Source organism: Typopeltis vanoorti, chromosome 14 (genome assembly GCF_054136105.1).
Source record: "Typopeltis vanoorti isolate ZY-2024b chromosome 14, IOZ_Tvanoo_1.0, whole genome shotgun sequence".
Classification (NCBI taxonomy): Eukaryota; Metazoa; Arthropoda; class Arachnida; order Uropygi; family Thelyphonidae; genus Typopeltis; species Typopeltis vanoorti.
In genome coordinates, this window is record NC_143562.1 from 37,410,348 (window position 1) to 37,432,818 (window position 22,471).

The window sequence follows — 22,471 nt, forward strand, 5'->3', positions numbered from 1 at the left end:
AGATTTTCTTGGCAAAATATATACAGAAGTGGTTTGCCATTGCTGCCTTCTGTGTTTGTTTGCTTTATGCTTGTTAGGTAAGACTAAACAATCTGCAAGAGATGAAATAAAATAGGAAAGATTGGTGGAGGGGTGAGGAGGAAGAAGGAAAGGAAAGAAGAGTAGGGACCAGTCTACAGATAATATAACAGATGTATATTTCATTATGTGCATCTACAAATGGGGGGGGGGGGATTCACTATATGATAATATGCTATGGTAATTTGGAATGTAATGTGTTGTATCGAGTGGGATATGCCTGTATAACAAAAATCACTCAGTTCAGACTTTTGTAATGACATCCTACACGCACACAGTTGTTCAACCTGTAGTATCAAGGATAGATAGAAATTAAGGAGAAAGAAGAAACTTACAATATTTGAAGGCCTCAAATTTCACTTTTAAAGAAATAACAGAGGCTATTTCAATGGTAAACAGTAGAGGAAATTAACAAAGGAAAAGAAAAATTTCTTTGAGTTTCAAGTTTAAATGTGTAAAGGTGGTGACTAGCTGCTGTATGTGTTTTTACAGAGTTAAAGTGTAAAGGAATTACCAATACGAATTCCAACCATGAACGTATCTCTGGAAAATGTGTAGCAGAAAGAGAGCATCTGCAAGAAAGAAAATAGAGTGAATTGGCAAGAGATACCATCCTGACAAATCCAATAGTTCTGTGTTAGCAGAGATGATTTGGATAAAATGATAGAAGTAGAAGAGATAGAGATGCTAAAAATATTGCAAGAGAGCTTAATGTTAACAGTGCATTTGGAATATCAGCATGCATGTTAAAGGAATGTGCTAGAAAATTAGCTATTACCCTTATCTACAACTGACCAGTCTGCCACCCCTGGAATAGTCATTAATCTATTAGAGAAGCTGGTGTGGGATCACAACTAGAGGTGGGAAAATAATATTTTGATCTTTTATAGCGGACAGCATGGTTTTGTGGTAGGTCTTGTTTTACCAATCTACTCATATTTTATAGTACAGTTACAGTGAAGTTTGATAAGGGGAATGGATATGCAATATTTTTTTTTTAGATTTTGCCAAGACATTTGGCAGAATTTCTTATGATAGGTAATTGTACAGACTCAGGGAAATGTGTATGGAAAATAGGTTTATAGCATAGATTGGAGTGTGGTTATCTGTTTAAATGTTTAAAGAGTAATGTATGGAAGTGCTAAATCTAAGAGAATGAGAGTAACAAATGCAGCACTACAGGATTCTGTGCTTAGACCACTCCTGTTCAACTTGTATATTAATGCCATTGGGGATAGTCTGGAGGAAACATTCAGTTATATGTGGATGTTCATAAGTTGGGTTTGGTGATAAGGGACATTCGGATAAGAATCCTTGCAGGCTGACTTGAAAAGACTGATTCTGCAGGCAAATGTTAATGAATGCCAGTATGTTTAATGTTGCTAAGTGCAAGGTTTTGCATTTTGGAGTGTAAAGGCATTGCAGATTGAGTATTATAAGAGGAATTTGTGGCAAGTGTGTGATGAAGCCAGAAACTTAGAAGTAATAGTGGACAGTAAGATAGAGATCAGAAGCTACAATTCGCATCAGATAACTGCAGTGTTGAAAATAACACTAATTGTAGGGATAAGGAAATTATTCTCCCATTTTACAAGGTCTCAAGATCAATATGGACTAAGATGTGTTCCCTTGGATTCCATGGAGATGAAAGATTAGAAAAGGTCCAACACTGGTTAACTATATATATATATTGATTGTAGAAATTTGCATGTGAAGATAGATAAAGCAATGTAGTCTGCAGAATTTGGGAAATAGAAGGAGGAGAGGAGATTGTGATAGAAACACATCCGGAATAAAAGGGGAGAAAATTTTTCTTGGATGCTATGATATGTTTTATGTCAGGAAAGATGTTCAGAAGTAAGATTTAGTCTCTTTCTCTCTACATGAAATAAAACAGATGAAACAGGATTCAGTTTTGGCAGTTGAAGTTAACAAGATTGAACCCTGTTGAAGCATGATTTGAAGTTTGAATTTTTGGTTTTAAAAGTAGATATTCTAGTACAGTATTTATAGTAAACTTGTGAGCCTAATTCTCGAGTAAATAGCATACTCACTCTCCAACCAACAGGCTGTGGGTTCCGATCTCACCATGGGCATAGATGTTTGTAAAAGCCTGCTCTGGACCTTGTATAGTTTTTTTTTTTAGTTCATAAGATTTTTAAGTTTGTCAGATAAGAAAGATGAGTAGAGTACAACAGTTTGCTGTTATCAGTAAAACCATGGATTGAGTGTGTCATTTATTAGTTGAGAGGTTTTCTTGTAGTATAGAAATTAAATGTTATTGGACTTCCCACGTTACTTTAGAAATGGTAATCATTTATTATTCTTCTTAGGAATAGATTGAATATGGGTAATTTTCATTCTACTGGATAAATGCAGAGGAGAAGGATACACAGTAATATACTTGGATTTCGCAAAAGCTTTTGATAGAGTACCTCATGATAAGCTGACAGTCAAACTAGAGCAGATGGGGTCGGATATTAGATTAGTGCATTGGATTGGAGACTGGCTATCTGATAGGTATCAACAAGTTGTGTATGGGGGTGCGATATCCAGGAAAAGGAAAGTTACTAGTGGAATGCCTCAGGGGTCTGTTTTAGGGCCATTACTGTTTAATTTGTATATTAATGATATTGGTGAAGATTTGGATGGAGATATTCAGTTGTTTGCAGATGATGCAAAGTTGGGACAAACCATGAAGAGTAGTGAAGATGTTGTGGCCTTGCAAGAAGACTTGAATAAATTGAGTGATTGGGCAAGCAAATAGGGAATGTGAGTTCAATGTTGCAAAATATAAGGTTTTAAAATTTGGAAAACAAAGATGGGATGCAAAATTTATGCTTGGTGAGAATATATTGTTGGAGGTAAAGGAAATAAGAGATCTGGGGATGATAGTAGATAAGGATCTAAAATTTAGGGGACACATTGCCAAAATTGTGAAGACAACACAAAGACTTCTGGGAATGATGCAGAGGACACTGATGTGTAGAAGTAGAGAGATTCTTGTTCCATTGTATAAGGCTTTAATTAGGCCACACATGGACTATTGTGCCCAGATTTGGTCACCGGGTTTTCAGAAGGATGAAGAGATGTTGGAAAGGGTCCAAAGGCGACTGACTAAGGTAGTTTCTGACCTCTGGAATGTCGAGTATGAGGAAAGATTGAGAAGATGTAATTTGCAGAGTCTGGTGGAGAGAAGGAAGAGGGGAGATATGATAGAGACGTACAAGTTGGTAAGGGGTTTTTATAAGATCAATGGTGGAGAAGTTCTACAGAGAATAGTGGGAGAATCAGAGGTCATCCCTGGAAACTGTATAAAGACGGTGTGAGTAGGAGAGTGAGAGGCAGGTTTTTTTCGTGCAGAGTTGTGAATGATTGGAATGCCTTGCCTGAGATTGTGGTGTCTGCAAGGAGTTTGAGTGTGTTTAAGGCATGGTATGATGAGATGTGTGTGTAATAAAAGGACCTCCCAGATGAGTCTTTGACTCCATGAGGTCTTGGGTAATAATAATAATACCAATGGAATACAGGAGTATAAAAAGCAGGACCAGCTCCATATTTTACAGTGCCTTGTGCAGGATTCCAAATTTCTTGGAGAGAAAAATAAATTTCATAGAATTTGTGTGGGCCAGAAAACTATTTTCTTCACAGTATGCATACATTCATAAATCATTTTGAATAGAAAATAAACATAATTCATAGATGCAAAAATATGTATTTAGTCTTACTAGTTTTTTTTGGCAGATTTCAGTTATGTCCTCAAGATTTAAATTTTTAGGCATTTCATTTTCAGTCAACATAATTGCAAGTGGTGACAAACATCCTTGACAAATGCAAGATAGTAAATAATTTTTCGCAAGAAGAAAATGCATATAAAGTAGTGGTCATCTAGACCAGTGCTTCCCAAACTTCTGGATGTCAGGGCCCCCTTTATAAAAATTAAAATATTTCATGGCCCCTCCTCAAAAAAAAAATCGTAATTGAGACATATATTATTATAATAGTTATTGTATTTATATTCAATACTAATTTATAATTTATATCCAAAAACATATGCAGCGAATATTGCAAAAATCAAATGCAAATATTACATTTTTAGCATCTTACATACACATTTGACATGGCACATTATCTCAAATTTTTATATAGATAGATATATTGTTATTGTACATTTGCATATTGTACACAAGCACATGAAACTTAAGACGATTAGTAATAAAGAAAGAATTAAAAACATAAAAGAAGTTTAATAACAATTTAATGTGATGGATGTGTTTCAATACTGCTACACAAATAGTCAATATCAGGTGAAATATTTGAAATGGCTATTCTTAGATTTCTTTCCAATTCTTCCATTGATAAGCAGGACCTATGTTTATTTTTAATTATCAATAATGATGAAAATGCTGTTTCACAAGGGTATGTAGATGCGAAATGAATTTACATATTTAAGGCTGCTTTTGCTAATGAAGAACATTCTTTTTGTCGTTGAATCCAAAATTTGGATAAATCACTGTTAAGAAATTCTGATTCGAGGGTTGAATCTGCTCTCATCAATTAATTCTTCTTGGGATGACCATGGAAGATTGCTAAATTGTAGAGAAGGAGCAAATGGTGTTCTTATCCAATCATATTCTTTATCTTCATTCAAATTAGGAAAATATTTTTCGAAAAAAAAAAACATAGAATTTGTGAGGTGGTTAATTATTATCCTTTTATTTTCTGTTGATAGTAAAATATTATTTTCTTTAACATATTTATGAAGAGAAGTAAACATTTCCGTTTTATTATCCTTAAAACTTTTTAACCATGCAGAAAGTTTACTTTGAAATGCTTGCAATTTAATGTTTAGTGTTAATAGTGCTTTTTCCTTGCAGAGAAAGATTCAATTCATTAACTTTTTCGAAAAAATCCGACAGATAAGAAATGAAATACAACCAATTTTGATCACAAAAATGAGATGCTAACATGGGATTCTTATCAAGAAGAACAATTTGTAGTTCATCTTTCAATATGAAAACTCGTTTTAGAACTTTTCCGCGGGACAACCACCTTACTTCTATATGATATAAAAGAGTGTCGTATTTGGAATCCATCTCTTGGCATAAAATACAAAACAGTCTTGAATTAGTAGCATTACTTTTTATATAATTAACTACAGTAGAAACTTCTGATAACACTTTACTCAGCGATTCTTCCATTTGTCGAAATACTAAGTTTTCTCTATGGATAAGGCAATGAACATGTCTTGCATTCAGATAAACTTTTTTTACTTTTGCTACAAAACCTGAAATTCTCCCCCTCATGGCTGCAGCACCATCAATGCAAATCCCGATGCACTTTTGCCAATCAAGTTCATATTCTTTAAAAAAATTATTCACTTTTTCAAATATATCTTTTCCTTTGGTTGTACCGGAAAGATTTTTGCAAAACAGTAGATCTTTATGAATTTTAAAATTATAGAGGTATCTAACAAAAACCATTAAATTAGCGTCCTTTGTATTATCCGTAGATTCATCAAGCTGAATGGCAAATGCATTACTTTGTTTGATTCGTAAAATTAATGTAGACATGATATTATTGACAATGCAATCTATTCTTCCTTTAATTGTGTTATTAGACACCGGAATTTTTTTTTAAAGGTTCTGATATTTTGGAACCATAGATAGTTTTGCAAATTTTTATTGCTGCTGGTAAGACGAGGTCTTCACCAATTGTATGAGGTTTCTTTGTTTTTGCAATTAACAAATCAATTTTGAAAGATACTTTTACTAATTTGTCATTCAGTTTAGCATGCTTTGAATTTAGTTTGTCGTTTTAATTCTTCAGCCTTTCTTTGAAAAAACTCAATTGTCTTACTCTTATATTCCCCATGAATAGTATCTAAATGGCGACAAAGTTTTCTGGGTTGCATGCAATCATTTGATAACTATTTACAGCAGATTACACACATGGGTTTGTTTGGATTATTATATGATGGTACAAACCCATATTTCAAATAAGAAGGATCGTATTTTCGAATTTTTTCATGCGTACCGTTTGGTGCTGAAGACGACATGGACTGTTCTGGTAAAATATGAAATACTGTCCTTTTTTTTTTTGAGTCTGTTTCTGCTTCTGATTGTTTGCTGGATTTTTTTTTATCAGCCACTTATCCATCTCAGGGTTAAATTTTTAACGTAGAATAGATCAAATAATAGCACCACTTACCGATACTGGTACACCACAGGCTAACAACATGAAATTAGTGAATATTACCTGAATAAGGGAATCCCTGGACCAGGAACATTTTTCTCTTTTGTGACTTTTCTCCCTTTACAGTAATTAAGCCTAATCGTGCAAAGGCAGGTTATTAAAACGTGGGTATGATTGGTGTGGTATTAACAAAAGATCGCGCGACTGAAAGATAAAAGTACTGACAATTAAGTTGAAATGCTAACTCTCTTCAACCGAATTCCATATGTGAAACTGCCATAACATTCACTATATATATATTTCTTAGTTTTAACATGTTTACAAATTTTAACACGTTTGGTTGAATTTTATTGCTGCCTTGCGAAATCGAACTCACACACATCTAATTAATAACAATATTTTTTAGTTAGATACTGTGTTTACCCATGCAACATATGGTTTTGTTTCAGGCTATATAGCATAGTTTCTGTATGAGGGGACATGTGATTCATTAATTAGTGTGTTTTTATCCCAGTTGTCTCTAATTACACTATTTGTTGAGAAATGTATTACACAGACTGCTCATACCTTATTCACTGGCATAATAAAAGTACTTGTTTTTATTGCCTCTGCAGTATAGTGCCTGTTAGGGAGGGCGTGTTGTTTACCACTGCAAGCGAGTTACTTGAACTTGTTTAAGCTTTTATTTCATGTATGAAGTATATGCGAAACTTTTATTGGTAACAGAAAACTAGCTCGGATGACAGTGATAATATAAAACAAGTTTTGATATGTATATAAAGTCAATATCAAATGTCCCTGATTACGAACGCGTGATGAAAGGGACAGGAAGATTTGGAGCTTCCCCGGAGAGCATTCAAAGTAAATACAATTAACCACTGCTTTGAAATGAAACTTATATGAATAAGCATACATTTACTAATATTCATTAATTGCTGAAATACGCAGGAAGCAAAGTTTGTGAACCAACACCAATGTGTGAATTTTTCCATTTAAATATAAAAAATAACAAAAATAAAAAATAATAAAAGTTAAATACTTTTTTAAGATAAGAAAAATCTACTTAGTCTTAAAACATTTAAAATTTTGTTTTCATGATTTCACAGCCCACAGTTTGGGAAGCGCTGATCTAGACAAATGGCTAGTGATGCTGATGCCAGCCCAAGAGCTCTTATTATATCCTCATTGTTGTATCACTCCAACCCTGATGATTGTAACTGCCACTGCACATATATCTGAATTTAAAAATACCCTGCGCATTTGCTTTGTAAAAAATTACCTAATTTAATACAATGGAAGTCATGAACTTTTCATATTTATGTTCTCTAAGTGTAGTGTCCTGATAAAAAGGATACAAAACAGGAATCAGCTCTGAAGCACAAACTTTCAGAACAAGCAGGGAGATTATTACTATAATGACACACCTCTGTAGAGTTAAAAGACTGACCATGGGAAGTTACCCAGAATTCCACAGTCATACTGCATTTTTGTCCTTGCACTCATGGACACTCTCTGGCAGTGCATTCCAATTATTTACCATTCTCCATAACTTGATGTCTCTATCACATCATCCCTTCACCTGTTTATCAGTGTCATTTACAATCCCACAGTCTATCCTCATTTTCTTTTGAGAATACATAGCAATAGGTGTTTTACAAGAAAGGAGTGCTGGTATTTTGCCTGGCATGTTTCATTAGAGCTGTTAATGTTTCTGGCTGAAGCATCCTAATTTCTGCACAAATGTTCTCCGTCAGCTGTTGAATTATCTAGGGCTTGTTCACATACACCTTTTCCCTTCAGGTAACCACATAGGAAGAAGTCAGGAGCCATCAGATCTGGAGAATGTAATAACCAATTAATTGCTGATCTTCATGAAATTATTTGTGAAGATCTGCTGGTTCATTTAATTTTGATTGTTATTGGGTTGTGAATGAACTTTTCCATGATTAATTTCCTCAAAAAATTACCCAAATACCTGAAACAAAGAAAGCGAAAAAATTAAGAATAAAAAAATTATTCACATTTTAAATCCCTTTGTGGGTATGTAACAGGAAATATGTGTTATTAGGGGTGGAATTCACTTTTTAATTTGGGACTTATGTGACAACTTTATATCAACTGTCATATACCACTAAAACCATGTTAATAACTCTTATGTGAAATGCATTTTTTGTTATTCTATCGTTTTTTAGATTATCGATTACACTGAAGACAATCAATAAGTTGTAGAACAAAATATTTGTTTACATACATCAGTAATAAAACTTTTGTTTGTGTTGCATATTTCGGTTTCATAGCATAAGTCTCTTTAAATGAAAAAAAAAAAAAAAAATCTAATCAGAGTATTATAATAATATGACAGTGCATTACTTTGCTACTTATATATGGAAATAGGTCTTCTTTCATTCAGTTATTGTACGCCCACACTTCATAGAACCTAGCCTGGCAATGGGCCAAGAATAGTCAATTCATGCTGAAGGGAAGAAAGAAATAAAGGATGTACAAATTGGTCACCAACACCCTAAATCACGTGCTTTATACGTAAATTTTCCAACTGTTGCACAAGCAAAATAGTTACCACTTTAAGAACTAGAATTTTCATAAAAGATAAGCTAATTTTCCGTTGTATAATAATAAACACCCATTTCATGAAACGCATTGATTACCCTAATATCGGAATGGATTCTTCTTCTTCTGACATGTGCAGAAGTGTTGAAGGGGTCTCATCTGTGGGCGTACAGTAGCTCCATCTTTTGATCTATCCATTAATGAGACTTCAATAAAAGTTGAAACTGATCTGGGTCATAACTCTGCATGATACATGACATTCATGCTTAACATGAAGTGCTATGCATTGCAGATGCTAGGAGAACTTGTATAATCCTTTCTTTCAGGCTTACATGGTAATCAGAATACATTTTGGAAAATTATGGAGACAACTACTGTGTTTGAGTAAAACTTTAGTTTAATATAAACCAAAATCAACACTCGACATTTCGACCTTCATATCAAGGTCGTCTTCTGGAGCATACACTGTATACAGAGAAACAAGCTGCACTACAATCTACGTGGTTTGCTAAAGTTACTGTCCAACCATTACAACAATTATTAGCCTGACCTCTGGTGAAAAAAAAAAAAAAAAAAAACTTTTACTCCATCAATGATAGAGTCCTATTATTATTATTATCTATTGGTTCCAAAATTACATTGGGCTGGAGAGCAACATGTTGATATATATATATTAAAAACATGATTATAAATATAGATTCCAACCAGTTGGTATGGAATAGTTTCCAATACTAGTTGAAGGTTGCTGAAAGTCCTAAAGTATGGATACTCAGTATTAAGTAGGCTGAATATGTGCCATCCAGATTCTTGGAATTTTCATGCCACCATTATTGTTGATATTAGGGTGGTTAATCAGAATTTCACAGGCCTCTTTAGATTTTGGTTCATACCAGGTTTTTGTATGGTGTAAAGAGCGGGTACTTTTCCAATCAATTTGGTGTAAGGTGTTGAGAGTGATCTGAGAGGCTTGCACACCAAAATTGTTATATTTAATGTGTCGTTTGTGTTCTTTTTTACATATAGGGATTGTACGTCTAGTTTCACCAATATAAGGTAAGTTACAGGTGCAGATATACAGAACTTATATAAGTTGCCTTATCTATATTTCATCATCAAATTCCTTATATATATATCCTCAGAGCGTGTACAGAATAATTATGAAAGTATTACATGAAAAAGTTACACCATTACTAACTTCCAATCATCAATTTTCCTCCAAATTAATTTATTATCTATCAAGACTCCAACATTATCAGATCTTATATTTCTGTCTTTTAAGGCACTTTTTACTATCTATATCTATCTATATCTATATTGAATCTATCTATATCTTTCTTCCCCTGGGTCTTTCTTTTTCCTGCCAAACTGGCAAAGAACATTTGTTTTTACTAATCTTTCCACTCCCATTCTGTTTAAGTGACCATACAACCTAAGATTAACTCTTACTAAAACGTTCCTGAATGCTACCAATGGCAAGTTCTTTCCTAATATCCTCATTTTTTAACATGATGCTGCCACTGATGCTATCTGTTCTAATCTTTCTCAGAGGTCTCCAGTCTTTGATCAAGTGTTTTATTTCTAACCCAGCTCTCAGATCCAAAAGTAAAAATTGGTTTGAACATATCTTGTATATAGGTAATTTCGTGTTTTGACAAATTTCTTTCTTATTCCATAAAAATATATTCAGCTGACTTCCTACCATGTCAGCTTTACTAATTTTGTTGTCTATTTCCATATTTAATTTACCATCTTCACTAAAAATTGTGCCTAAATAGGTGAAATGTTTTATTTGTTCTATAGGTTCTCCATTCAGAATGTAGTTGATATTTTCAGTCTTTCTGCCTGTTTTCATTGTCTTTGTCTTTTTATTGCTGATTTTCATACCAAATTTATTATAACAGTTATTGAATTTAGTTGAGGAATCTTGCAGACTTGTACTGGATTTATTTAGGAGTATAATATCACCTGCATAAAATAAGGAGCTGAGATTAACATTGCCAATTTTGATATCAGGTTTAATACCACTTTTCTTCATAATGTGATCCATAACAGAGGGTATCATGTACATCCTTGTCATATACCTGATTTAACATCAAACCATCTTCAAAAAGACTAAATGTTGCTTGATGTAATGTCCCACTGACACTATATAACTTGTAATGTTTTGAATAGCTTTCCACTTGTCATATTCCTTTTCCAGATCTACAAAACTTAAATACAAATCCTTGTTATATTCTCAAGATTTCTCAACTATTTTTCTTAAATTGAAAATCTTTCTGACAACCTCTATTTGTCCTAAATCTAGCTTGTTCTTTGCAAGCTTCTCTTCCACAATTGCAATTATCCATTTCCCAAGTACGCTTACATTAATCTTACCAGAAATTACCTCTGTAATTCTCACATTCAGTTTTATTGTCCTTTTTATAGATGGTACTGTGAGAGCTCTACTCCAGTTATCTGGAATTTGATCCTCTGATCAGGCTTTCTGAATTATTCAGTGCAGCCACTGTAAAACTTTTATACCTCCAAATTTGAGCATTTCTGGTCAAATATCATTTCCAACTGTCTTTCAACATTTCAGGTTTTTGATAACCATTTCTACTTCAAGTATGGATGTGTATTTCTGACTGCATTACTGTTGGGAGTTTTCTACAATTATTTTACTGCTTGTTTCATTTAGTAATCTTTCAAAGTAATTAGATCTGTGTGTGTGCATGCATGCATGCATATATATAGAGAGAGAGAGAAAGGGAGGACCACTATATATAATTTATCCTATACACAAGCAGTAGAAGAACACATACCACATCATTTCTGTGGGTGAGGATTCAGAAAGAAGAAATCTGTTGACATTTTTCTTGAAGATTTGGAGGTGAGGTGGTAGTTATTGGGAAATACTATAAGGACGTCTGTTCCAGAGGACAGAGATAGAATAAATGATGAGGAGAAGCAGTTTGCTTTGTTTTCAGTTATACTGAAGAAGAAAAGATGTTTGAAGAAAAAAAGAGAAGAAAAGCTTCTCCTCTTGTTTTAACAGGCCCAACAGAAAATGGAGGAATGATGGTTGCCAGTTCACTGGAGCAGTGACCAAAGTACCTATAGAAGAGAGGCAGGGTTGAAACAGTAGATAGAGTTAAAGTGAGACTGTGATGGAGGGAGGGATCATCCATGAGCCAAATTGCTTTTCTCAGGATAGTATTTGGGAATTTATATGGAAGTTTTAGGTACACCATCCCCAAACATGTGAGCAGTCTAAGGATCGGTGCATTTGAGATTTGTGTAGTGTTAGCAGATAGATGGGTGAAAAATATGATCAAAAAGAATGTCAAGTTTTTCAGAGGCCTAGGAAGCTGTTGATGTGATGTGTCCATGCCAGGAGAAGCTGGAGGTAAATATCAGTTGAAGGAAAAGAGAGAGAGATCTGATTCTGTCTGCTAATTTGTGTATTGCCAAAGGTAAGAAAGGTGAGTCTCAACTCTCCTTCCTTTTTCCTCAGTGATACACAAATCCCTTTGCAAGAGAAAAGGCAAGACTGCATTTTGGTGGCATTGAAGGTGAGTAGGTTATCCTTGCTCCATTGAAGGATGTTATGGAAATTAGTGTTTAAAGCATTGGTTGAAGATGATCTTCAGCTTGGGAATGTAAGCTCCCAAGTTTAAGATCACATGGTTTATTAAAAGAGTAGGATGAATGGAGTATACTGTCATCAGCAAAGCTGTGGACAATATTAGTGGCAGTTGAGAGTATTTATTTATTTATTTATATAAGAGAGTAGGTGATAGAACAGAGCCCTGAGATGGTATACATTGTTAACAGAGCTCGACGAGAATGCCATCCACTGTGACATACCTTACCTATCCTCTTTGCTCCCTGCGGAGCATAGGGCCTCAACCATTGACTTCCATCTGACTCTGTTCAATGCTTCTTTTTTGATCTCTAACTGCCAAAGTGAATGCCAAAGAAAAAGCTGGTTACCCAGTTACACAAGATGGTAGGTAGTATTCTTTTAATGGTAGGTATACTGAAGGAAGGCAGTTTGATTACTATGCCTCAATGCAAAATGTGATTAAAAGCCCTGAAAATATATATCAAGAGTGATAGCATGTTTCTCCAAACCTTTCCATAGCATATGTCCAGTGATGAATAATGTAGGCTAAGAGATCAACCACAGATCTAGATGGCAGAATCCATACCAGTGGTTGCTGATTAACTGGTGATCCACTAGGTAATGGAGAAGTTGATAACTTTCTCCATTATTTTGAAGAGGATTGAGGTGATGGTGAACAGTTGGTGGTGGTTGGATGGCAGACTTTTCTCTTGAAAAACTTTTTTCTCTTTTGAAATAGAATCAATATATGCTTGCTTTGTACTCAGCTGGATAAGTGCTGACTGAGTACAAAAGACAGTAGAGAACAATAAAGGAAAGGTGTTAGTGAGTGAGCATAATGTTGAGTATAATTGGAGAGATGCCAATTATAGTTTTTTAAGACTTAGTATCAGAATTGTTTAGTATTCTTTTGATGTAATTTTGCAGAAAAACCTCATGAGTATATGGTGCTTCATGGCATATACAAGTGTACAAATATATTTCACAAACAAATTTTCGTTTGCTCCCACTTGGATAAAATAAAGAAAAATAAGAATTGAATTTTCTGCACATACTTTGATACTTTTTTTAATCAGATCTTGTATTAAAAAAAAAGTATCAAGACTAAAACTGTGAAACCAAACGTTCTCATGGAGTATGAAAGGATCATCTCCCTTAAAAGTAGGCTCCTATATGCTCATGAGGCAAAACATTGTGACCATCCAGCCTATTTCCAATCACCCATACTCCATAGTTGGTAGCAGTATCTTGGTATGAGGATTGTTCTCACAGACACCACTGGATCCTCTCATCCCCATTGAACTCACCTTGACCACCATTTCTTACCTGGGGATTGTTTTAACTAGGTATGCCCTATATGGTGACAATCTGGCCCAGTGGATCTGGTCTCTTTCAGCAAGACAGTGATCCTTGTTACAAGGCTCTTGTACAATGATAGTTCGAAGAGCATATCTGAACATTCTGCATGCTCTCCTGACCACCTGATACCGATATGAATCCCATTGAACATTTATGGGATCATGTGGAATGCAGCATCTGCTGATGTCAAAGCCTCACTCAGTCTTTGGCCTCTGGGAGGCTATTCTGCCTGTTTCGTCCAGAACACCTCAGGATAACTTCCATGGTCTAGTGTTGAATGGCAGATAGTTGTCTCAGCCATCAGAGGCCCAAGCATGCTACCAGGTAAGTGGTCATAATGTTTTGCTGCATGAACTATATCTGTACTGATTCCTACTTTGTTGGACATCCTTGAAATCCTTTTAGTATTTTACTAAAACTTACTCTTTACATTTTGTTTAATTTTATAAATATCATCAAGTGTTTTGCCTTTCCTTTCAAAGCTTTCCTTAATTTGAAAAAAAAAAAAAGAAAAGAAAAAATTACACTGAGACACATGTATAAGTAAGCCTTGCATATTCAGGACACGAGGCTCCATTTTTTGAACGTCTTTCTTCTTCATTTACCAAATTACTGCATCTAAGAACCACTGTCACTTCCAAATTCAGTGTTAGTAATTGTTGGATCCTTGGAAATATACATCTTTGAATTTTTCATTCATACTTCACTTTGGATTTTTGCTGTGCACCTTATTCGATTGCACTGACACTATGTTGATGACTGTTGCTTGGTTTCAGGATTAGATTCATATAACCATGTAATTTCTATCTTAATGATTTTTATATAAAAATATTATATCCTGGTACATAACCAAATGATTGTCTTCTAGCATTTTGTAAATCCTTCCTATTAAGAACCATGGGAATTTCATCTGCAATGATCTGTTTGAAGAAAGCTTGTTTATACAAGGTGTAACAATTTAATTCCCGGAATGGCCGTGTAGTATCGCCCATGTGGTGATTTGGTTGGAGTAACATAAGTAATCGTGTTTGTACATCTTTTAATTAATGCATGTGTAAACATCAAGCTGATAGAGCCATTTGCTAGTTGGTATTGCAAAAACAATAGAGATCTGCATGTAAACTTTGGCATAAAAATTTGTGATCGAAATTTGGAGTAGGGTGTTAACATCAAATTTTGTGTGAATGGCAAAACTGCTACTGAAATGTTGGAGCTGTTGAAAGTGGCATATAGTGTGGATGCTCTGAAAAAGTCAAGTGTCTTTGAGTGGCATAAGAGATTCAAAGGTGGGCAAGAAGATGTGAACAACAACCCCAGAAGTGGGTGGCTAAAAACAAAATGGATGGATGCAAATGTGAGCAGAGTGCAAGATTTGGTATGGTCTGACAGACAGTTAAGTGTGCGATTAATGGCTGATGAATTGCATATGAATCAAGAAATAGTCGGTAATTTTAACCGAAGAATTGGATACGCGAAAGATTTCTGTGAAGTTTATGACTAGGATCTTGACAGACGAACAGAAGCAGTGGCGGGTTCAAGTTGCAACTGATCTTTCTGCAAATAACACGTTTCTGAGAGTAATTATGGGTGACAAAACCTGCTGCTTCCAGTCATACTGGAAGCAGCAGGTTTTGATCCCGAAACAAAACGCCAGAGCATGCAGTGGAAAACCCTGAGTTTGCATGCATGTATGTCATGTATGCAGTTCAAGACCATGCTGGTGTGTTTCTTTGATCACAAGGGCATAGTCCACTATGAATTCATTGAACAGGGATAAACAGTCAACCAACAATGCTATTTAGAGGTGTTGAAAAGATTACGATATTCTGTTTGGAGAAAAAGACCTGAATTGTGGCCTGACAGATGGATCATCCATCACAACAATGCGGCAAATCATAGTGTTCTCATCTTGAGAGAGTTTCTGGCCAATAACTCGATTACCGAATTAAGTCATCCTGCTTATTCACCTAACTTAGCTCCCTGTAATTTCTGGCTGTTTCCAAAATTAAAGACTGCACTAAAAGGATGAAGATTTTTTGATATCGCTGATCCAGCATAATGTGATAAAGGAACTCAAGAGTATTCTGGAAAAAGAGTTTCAGGCCTATTTCCAAAAATGGGAACACTGTCTGAACCAGTATAAATGCACAAGGGGACAACTTCGAAGGTGGCAGTAGCCACTAATGTATAGTTCTGAATGTTGGTTTTTTAAAGGTGCATTCTGGGAATTAAATTGTCACTCCTCATATATGGAAGTTTGTGCTGCCTCCTACATGGACAAAATATAAGCAAATCCTATGATTTACTTACATTTTATAATTTTATAATACAATATACAGTGGAACCTCGGTTGTCGAACCCCTCTGTTCTCAAACATATTTTCCGAACAAAAAACTCCCCGGTTTCCGACCAGAGTTTCAGTTCCTGAACAGGCAAACGGCAACTGCGTGCTGAGCTGTAAGGCAGGAAAGCGTCAGTTATGTGGCAACCTTCGTTCAGTGCAGACACCTGCTTGAATTTGCAATGAGTTTTCTTTGTGTTTTTTTTTTTTTTTTTTCATAAATTATTATTAATTAAGCCACCATGGGACTGCAGAAGAATAGGGATAGCAGCAAAGCAAAAAGAAAGGTTGTTAGAACCACGATAGAGATGAAAAAAGAAATCATATCCAAACATGAAAATGGCGTTCGTGTCTCGAATCTTGCTATGCAGTTCGGTATGGCAAAATCAACGATATGTACAATACTCAAAAATAAATTTTAAAAAAATAAAATAAAATAAAAAATAAATAATGATTTTATGGAAGGGGACTCCCCTTACTCACCTCCTTCCACTTATGCCATCAACTCTCCTCCGTATGTATAGTTAAAGTGAAGTTAAATTTTCGTTTTTATTTTATCTGTTTATTGAGTTTATTCTTTTTATGTAAGATTTTATGCATTTTCATTATGTTTGTATACGATCTTATGCATGAAGTACTGTTGTAAAGGTTTAAATAAATAATCATCGGAACGGATTAATCCATTTTACATTAGTTCTTATGGGAAAATGATTTCAGTTTTCGAACAATGACAACCGAGGTTCCACTGTATAATATATAACCATGCATTAAATTGAGGATTGTTCTATTATTTATAGTGTAATGCTGCTTTTCTCAATATTGTTTCAAGTTTGCATATTAAAATATTTTACAGCTTAATTCCAGTTGCACTAACATGCAGTTAAAGCCTCACTATTCTCATGCAAGATCACTTGTAGCAATGTTAAACTGCTACACAACAGGCGGACGGTGCTTAAATTCTGCAAGAATTTCTGGTGTTTCTACTCAGCCAGCTAATGTTTTCTCTACTGCTTCCTCCTCTCTACCATCTAGTTCACCCGTGCTTGAAGTTCCTGTGAACGATATTAACCATTCTTCAGGTAGCAACTTGGAAAACTTTTAGTGATTAACATGGTGTGTACTATGACACATAATTAACCTTTCCTGCATAACCAAAACAGTAATCAAATTTTATTTTTGTTGTGCAAATGGTTTGGTTAATTTTTTTTTCCTTAATTGCTTCTTAATATAAATAAAAGAAGTTGTAATATGGCATGTGTAATTATGAATCTTTAGATTTCATCTTCCATTGGAATATTTGAATATAATAATAAGGATTATTTTATTTAAATATCATATTGTATTTACTAGAAATTGTTGTTGTTCATTGATAAGTGAACAACAAAAAATAAAATTTAGTCACCCTGCCATCTTGAAGTTACTATGGATTATTTCAACTACAGGAACATATTTTACTTCAGTAAGGAAAAATAGCACTGTTTAGCAGCAAGGGATTCCTAATTGCCAGTCATTTTAATTATAGGACTATATAAGGAGACCTCTATCACATTTGGATAGATCACATAGCATACCTTGGTTGATAATGACCTCGTTTTGATTTTCATTAATGACACAAAGAGCATTCCTTTGAAATAAAAGCTTTTTTCAACTGAAACGGAGTTAGCCAGTCTCATACCAAAAGTAGTAAGTTTTCTCTACCAGATAACTATATAGTTTTTCATCTGCATACATTTCATCTACATTAATATAATGCCAGGCAGAACGAATGAATGAATGAACACACACAGTGAACCATGAACACTGGGGCATATGATGGCCCTGCATTAAATGGCCTAAAGAATAGTCTAAAGGTTAGGGGCCTTAAATCAGCTCAGGGGGAGTTGCCCACATGTGACCTGTAATTATAAGGCTTACGAATATTAAAAAACCTAACCTCTAGTTGGAAATATTGAACTTGGATAAAAGGATCATAATTGCTTGTTTGGTTGGTTAAGTTGATAGCGTATCCACTCTCCATCCAACAAGCAATGGGTTGTTGGATGGAGAGATTAGTGTTGTCAGTTTTTAATTAATTTTAATTTATTTTCAGATTTTTTAACTAATTGAAAATGGCAACAGTGGGAAAAAAGTTAACTGCTACTAGCAGAACTGAAGTTCATGCAGCTATGAGGACGTTAGATTCACTTCTAATTACACAAAAGACACACCATATAGGGACACTCAATAATCAAATGCATAAAAAAGTATAGAGAATTCTAGGTTGGTGATTGATAAACTATGATTTGGGATGCCACCAATCAGTGAGAGGGCTGTGGCTGTAGTCCAGATGGCATATGAAATGAGTCCATGAAAATCAACATGGCATGCATCGTCTAAACTAAACATTCTGCCATCAACAGTACACATATTTCTGAAAGTGGAACTGCATGAACTGCCAAGACTAAGATGGTTTAAATGTTACAGGAAGAAGACTACTGTGCAAGACTGGATTTCTGCTAACAGATGATGTCAAAAACTGCTAATTTCAGTGAAGTTTGGTGCAACTGAAAACTCAAGAAGTTTGGTGCAACCTTAGAAAGTCAAGCATTATCAGTCTCTTCTTTTTTGAAGAAGCAACAATCAATGGTGAATAGTTGATTTCTTCCTCTCTGAATTACTATGATAGTTAAATACAGTATATAGCATCTTTCAGCAAGATGCAGTACCCTCCCACTATGCTTTATATGTATGTAACAGTTCTTGAATGATGTCTTTCTAGACAAGTAGGTCAGTCAGCTGAGCTGAGCTGACTGATTGGCCGTTTGATTTACTTGATCTGATGCCAGCCACAGGAGACTATTTTTTGTAGGGTCACGTCAAAATCTCATTCTTTAAATTAACTTGAGGTCAGGATCACAGAAGCAATTCATGAAATCACTGAGCAGCAATCGAGAAATGTTTCAATGAGTACTTAGAAAGCTGGTTTGCATGATGTTATGAAAAATGGTGGTTATTTTGAAGATTAAAAATTTTAAATGTATGGAATAAAACAAAGAATTAAGCTTTTATGTGTCATTTACGATGTATTTCTATCAGTTTCATTATTAAATGGAATGTTGCCTCTTAAACAGTCAAACTTGATTCTTATTCAAATACACAATTATCAACAACTGTTGCTGTAATTCGGGATTACTGAGAAGTTCCACATGATTTACGTTATAATTTTTCATGGTTAAGAAAACTATTACTTCTTTTTAAGCACTGAAAAAAAATATATTTTAATCACTGAAAAAAATATATTTTAATGCTTTTCCTCTTGATAACCATCATACAGATGTAAATATCACTAAATCTTTATGTTGACTACCTAGTTCCTCTAAAAATGTGTCAAAAAGTCTGTGATTCAACGCCTGAAATCGATGAAATTGATCATTGGCACAACAACATCCATCACTCTTTTTAGTTATGGTAATAATCCCAAAGAATTTGCAACTAAAGCTTCTTGATGCAAAATGCAATGAAATGAAATAACTCCATGTGGAATATGAGTGGAGAATAATTTAACAAACCCCTTATTTTTTGCAATCATAGAAGGCACACCATCAGTGACAATACATACTATATTATTAATATTTATATTCTGTAAACTTGTTAGAAGGTTTCTGAAATATCTTGACCTGTAGTGTGTCCTTTAAGTGTTAGCAGATCAAGAAGTTCTTCTCGAATACCAGAAGATGTGATATATTTAACCATTAATTCTCTTGTTTAAGTTATACTATTTACCCCCTGAAGATGTAAATCCTACGATTTACGAAACTTGTCGGGAACTATTATTTCAGTGTTTTATATAACTGAATAAAAAAATGTTGTGTAATCACCGAAATATATCTTTTGAACCAATTAGCCACAGAAGTCTACGCCTGCAATTACAAACTTACGGTGAGTGCCTTTGGCATAAAGTTATACAACTAGAGAAACTACGCGTTAAACATCTCAACTTCATTAATCGTCTAATTTTCCTCATCCGATGCAGAGATAACGAAGTCATCCTGAAATTCATCAAAATCAAACGCATATTCCACACAAACAAGGCCTCCAGAATTTATCATAAAATGGAACTAGCTTTTCTAAGAGAAAGAATTACAGTCACTAGAGCTGAATTAGCATTAATTAGTAATAACACTTTTTCTCTTCATAATGAACTGGCCACATCTCTTCCATCCTACCTATGGAACAACATCGATAGTGTTACATTTAACAAAGCAATAGCGATCTCAGAACAGAAGAAACATACATTAATTCATAAGTTCAGCGTATTCCTTCAGAAGAAGGAAATACATAAAAAACAACTAGATTCCAAAAATTGATATCATAGTGCAAATAGAAAAAGGAATTAGAAATCTACCGGGCAACATGGCAGATCTTATCTTCATTCTCACTGCATTCATCCTAACATCCAAAAGATTTTTTTTTATCTACATAAAAACGTATTATAGAAAGTACAGCTTTACTATTAAAAAGCAGATTACCTCGTAGGAACCTACCTTACAATGAATACGTTTGCCTTGATAAAGGCAACGCAACTGTCGTTTTAAATGCTACAGAATATGATAACAAAATGAAAAGTCTCCTGGAAGATACCAACACCTATAAACCCATAGACAGAGACCCGACTTGGCCTACACACAAAAAAACAAATGATCTAATAAAAAAAAGTGCCTCTCTAGATGGAAGAACTTAAAAATTACTTACAATCAAAACATCCTTTGATACCAAGAATATATGGTGTTCCAAAGATCCATAAAACAGATATACCTTTAAGACCAATAGTAGATGGAAGAGATTAACCGACTTCCAACTTGGCGAAATACCTCACCAACATGATCTCACAACATATAGGAAAAACATCTTCCTTTATAAAAAATAATAAAATTTCATAGAAAAAGTGAAAGATATACATATTGGTCCAACAGACATCTTAGCAAGTTTCGACATTATCAGCTTGTTTACAAACATCCCGAGACGAAATTTTGAATCTCCTAGAAGACCTCTTCCCTCCAGACATCTTGAATCTTTTTAAACATTGTATAAACAATACTTTTTTCACCTATGAAGATAGAATCTGGGAACAAAAAAGAAGGACTGGCCATGGGTTCATCATTATCACCGGTATTAGCAAACCTATTTATGGAAAAATTTGAAAACAATGCTCTTAAGAATTACCATAAAAAATCAAAAATATGGCTACGCTATGTGGACGATATTTTCATCATATTCTGTGGAACAACAGATGAACATCAATTTCAAAAATTATCTCAACAATTTGCATAACACCATAAAATTCACTTTAGAACAAGAAAAAAATAAAAAACTTCCTTTTCTGGATATTCTATTAGAAGTTAATGAAGAAAGTAAACTCTCCTTCTCAGTATATAGGAAGCCAACAAACACTGGAAGATTTCTAAATGCAACCTCACACCACCATCCTTCACAAAAAATAAGCTTAATTAAAACTCTTCGAGACAGAGCATACAATATCTCCAGCACACAAGAAAGATGTAATGAAGAACTAAAATACTTAACACAAATCCTCCAACAAAATGGATATGAAACAAAAACCATCAAGAGAATCCTTAAAATGCCTCCAGCTAACAACATAATAAAACAGGATTACAAAAACGCAATCTCGCTTCCTTATATCAAAAATGTTACAGATAAGCTAGCCAAATTAATGAACAAACACAACATAAAAGTAGCCTTCCTTCCTATGGAAAAAATCTCAAGATTCCTACATCCACCAAATCCTCTTAAAAAACCAGGAGTCTATAAAATCCCTTGCTCTTGCGGGATTTGCTACGTAGGACAGACAGGAAGATCTGGAGAAATACGCATGGCTGAACACCAAAAAGACGTACAATACAAAAGAGAACAAAAAACGGGTCTTGCTTTCCATACCACTTCCACTGGACATGATGTACTCTGGCAAAAAACGATGATGTCATACATAGAAAACAACAGTTATATAAGAAAATTTAAAGAAGCTGCTAATATGCTAAAAAACCCAACCCAATGCAATAAAAATCAAGGTTTAATTCTCCATCAAGTGCAGTCAGCTCTAATAAAAAATCTACCTCAATCTGAGCTCGGACTGTATGAACATATGAACAAGAACACGTGACATCGTCCAGTATTGTTCAACGTCAATAACGTTATATATCTGCATTCTGTTATTTGAGTTTTATGAATAGTCAGACGGTTATGATTTGTATTTATTAATTCTCTTGTTTCAACTTTATATTATACTATTTATCCCCTGAAGATGTAAATCCTACGATTTACGAAAC

The 22,471-nt window shown here is 34.4% G+C and overlaps 1 protein-coding gene across 2 annotated transcripts in view; it reads left to right on the plus strand.

The window, feature by feature from the left end:
* LOC150099371 (uncharacterized) overlaps nt 1–22,471 on the plus strand; it is a 222,429-nt gene that overhangs the window by 86,201 nt on the left and 113,757 nt on the right. Inside the window, exon 5 of one of the 2 annotated variants that reach the window (XM_090403581.1) lies at nt 17,002–17,227. In XM_090403581.1, the coding sequence (XP_090259707.1) occupies nt 17,002–17,227 (226 nt within the window). Of the gene's footprint in view, nt 1–17,001; nt 17,262–22,471 lie in introns of those variants that run through there. The other variant, XM_090403582.1, reaches the window with a different exon arrangement.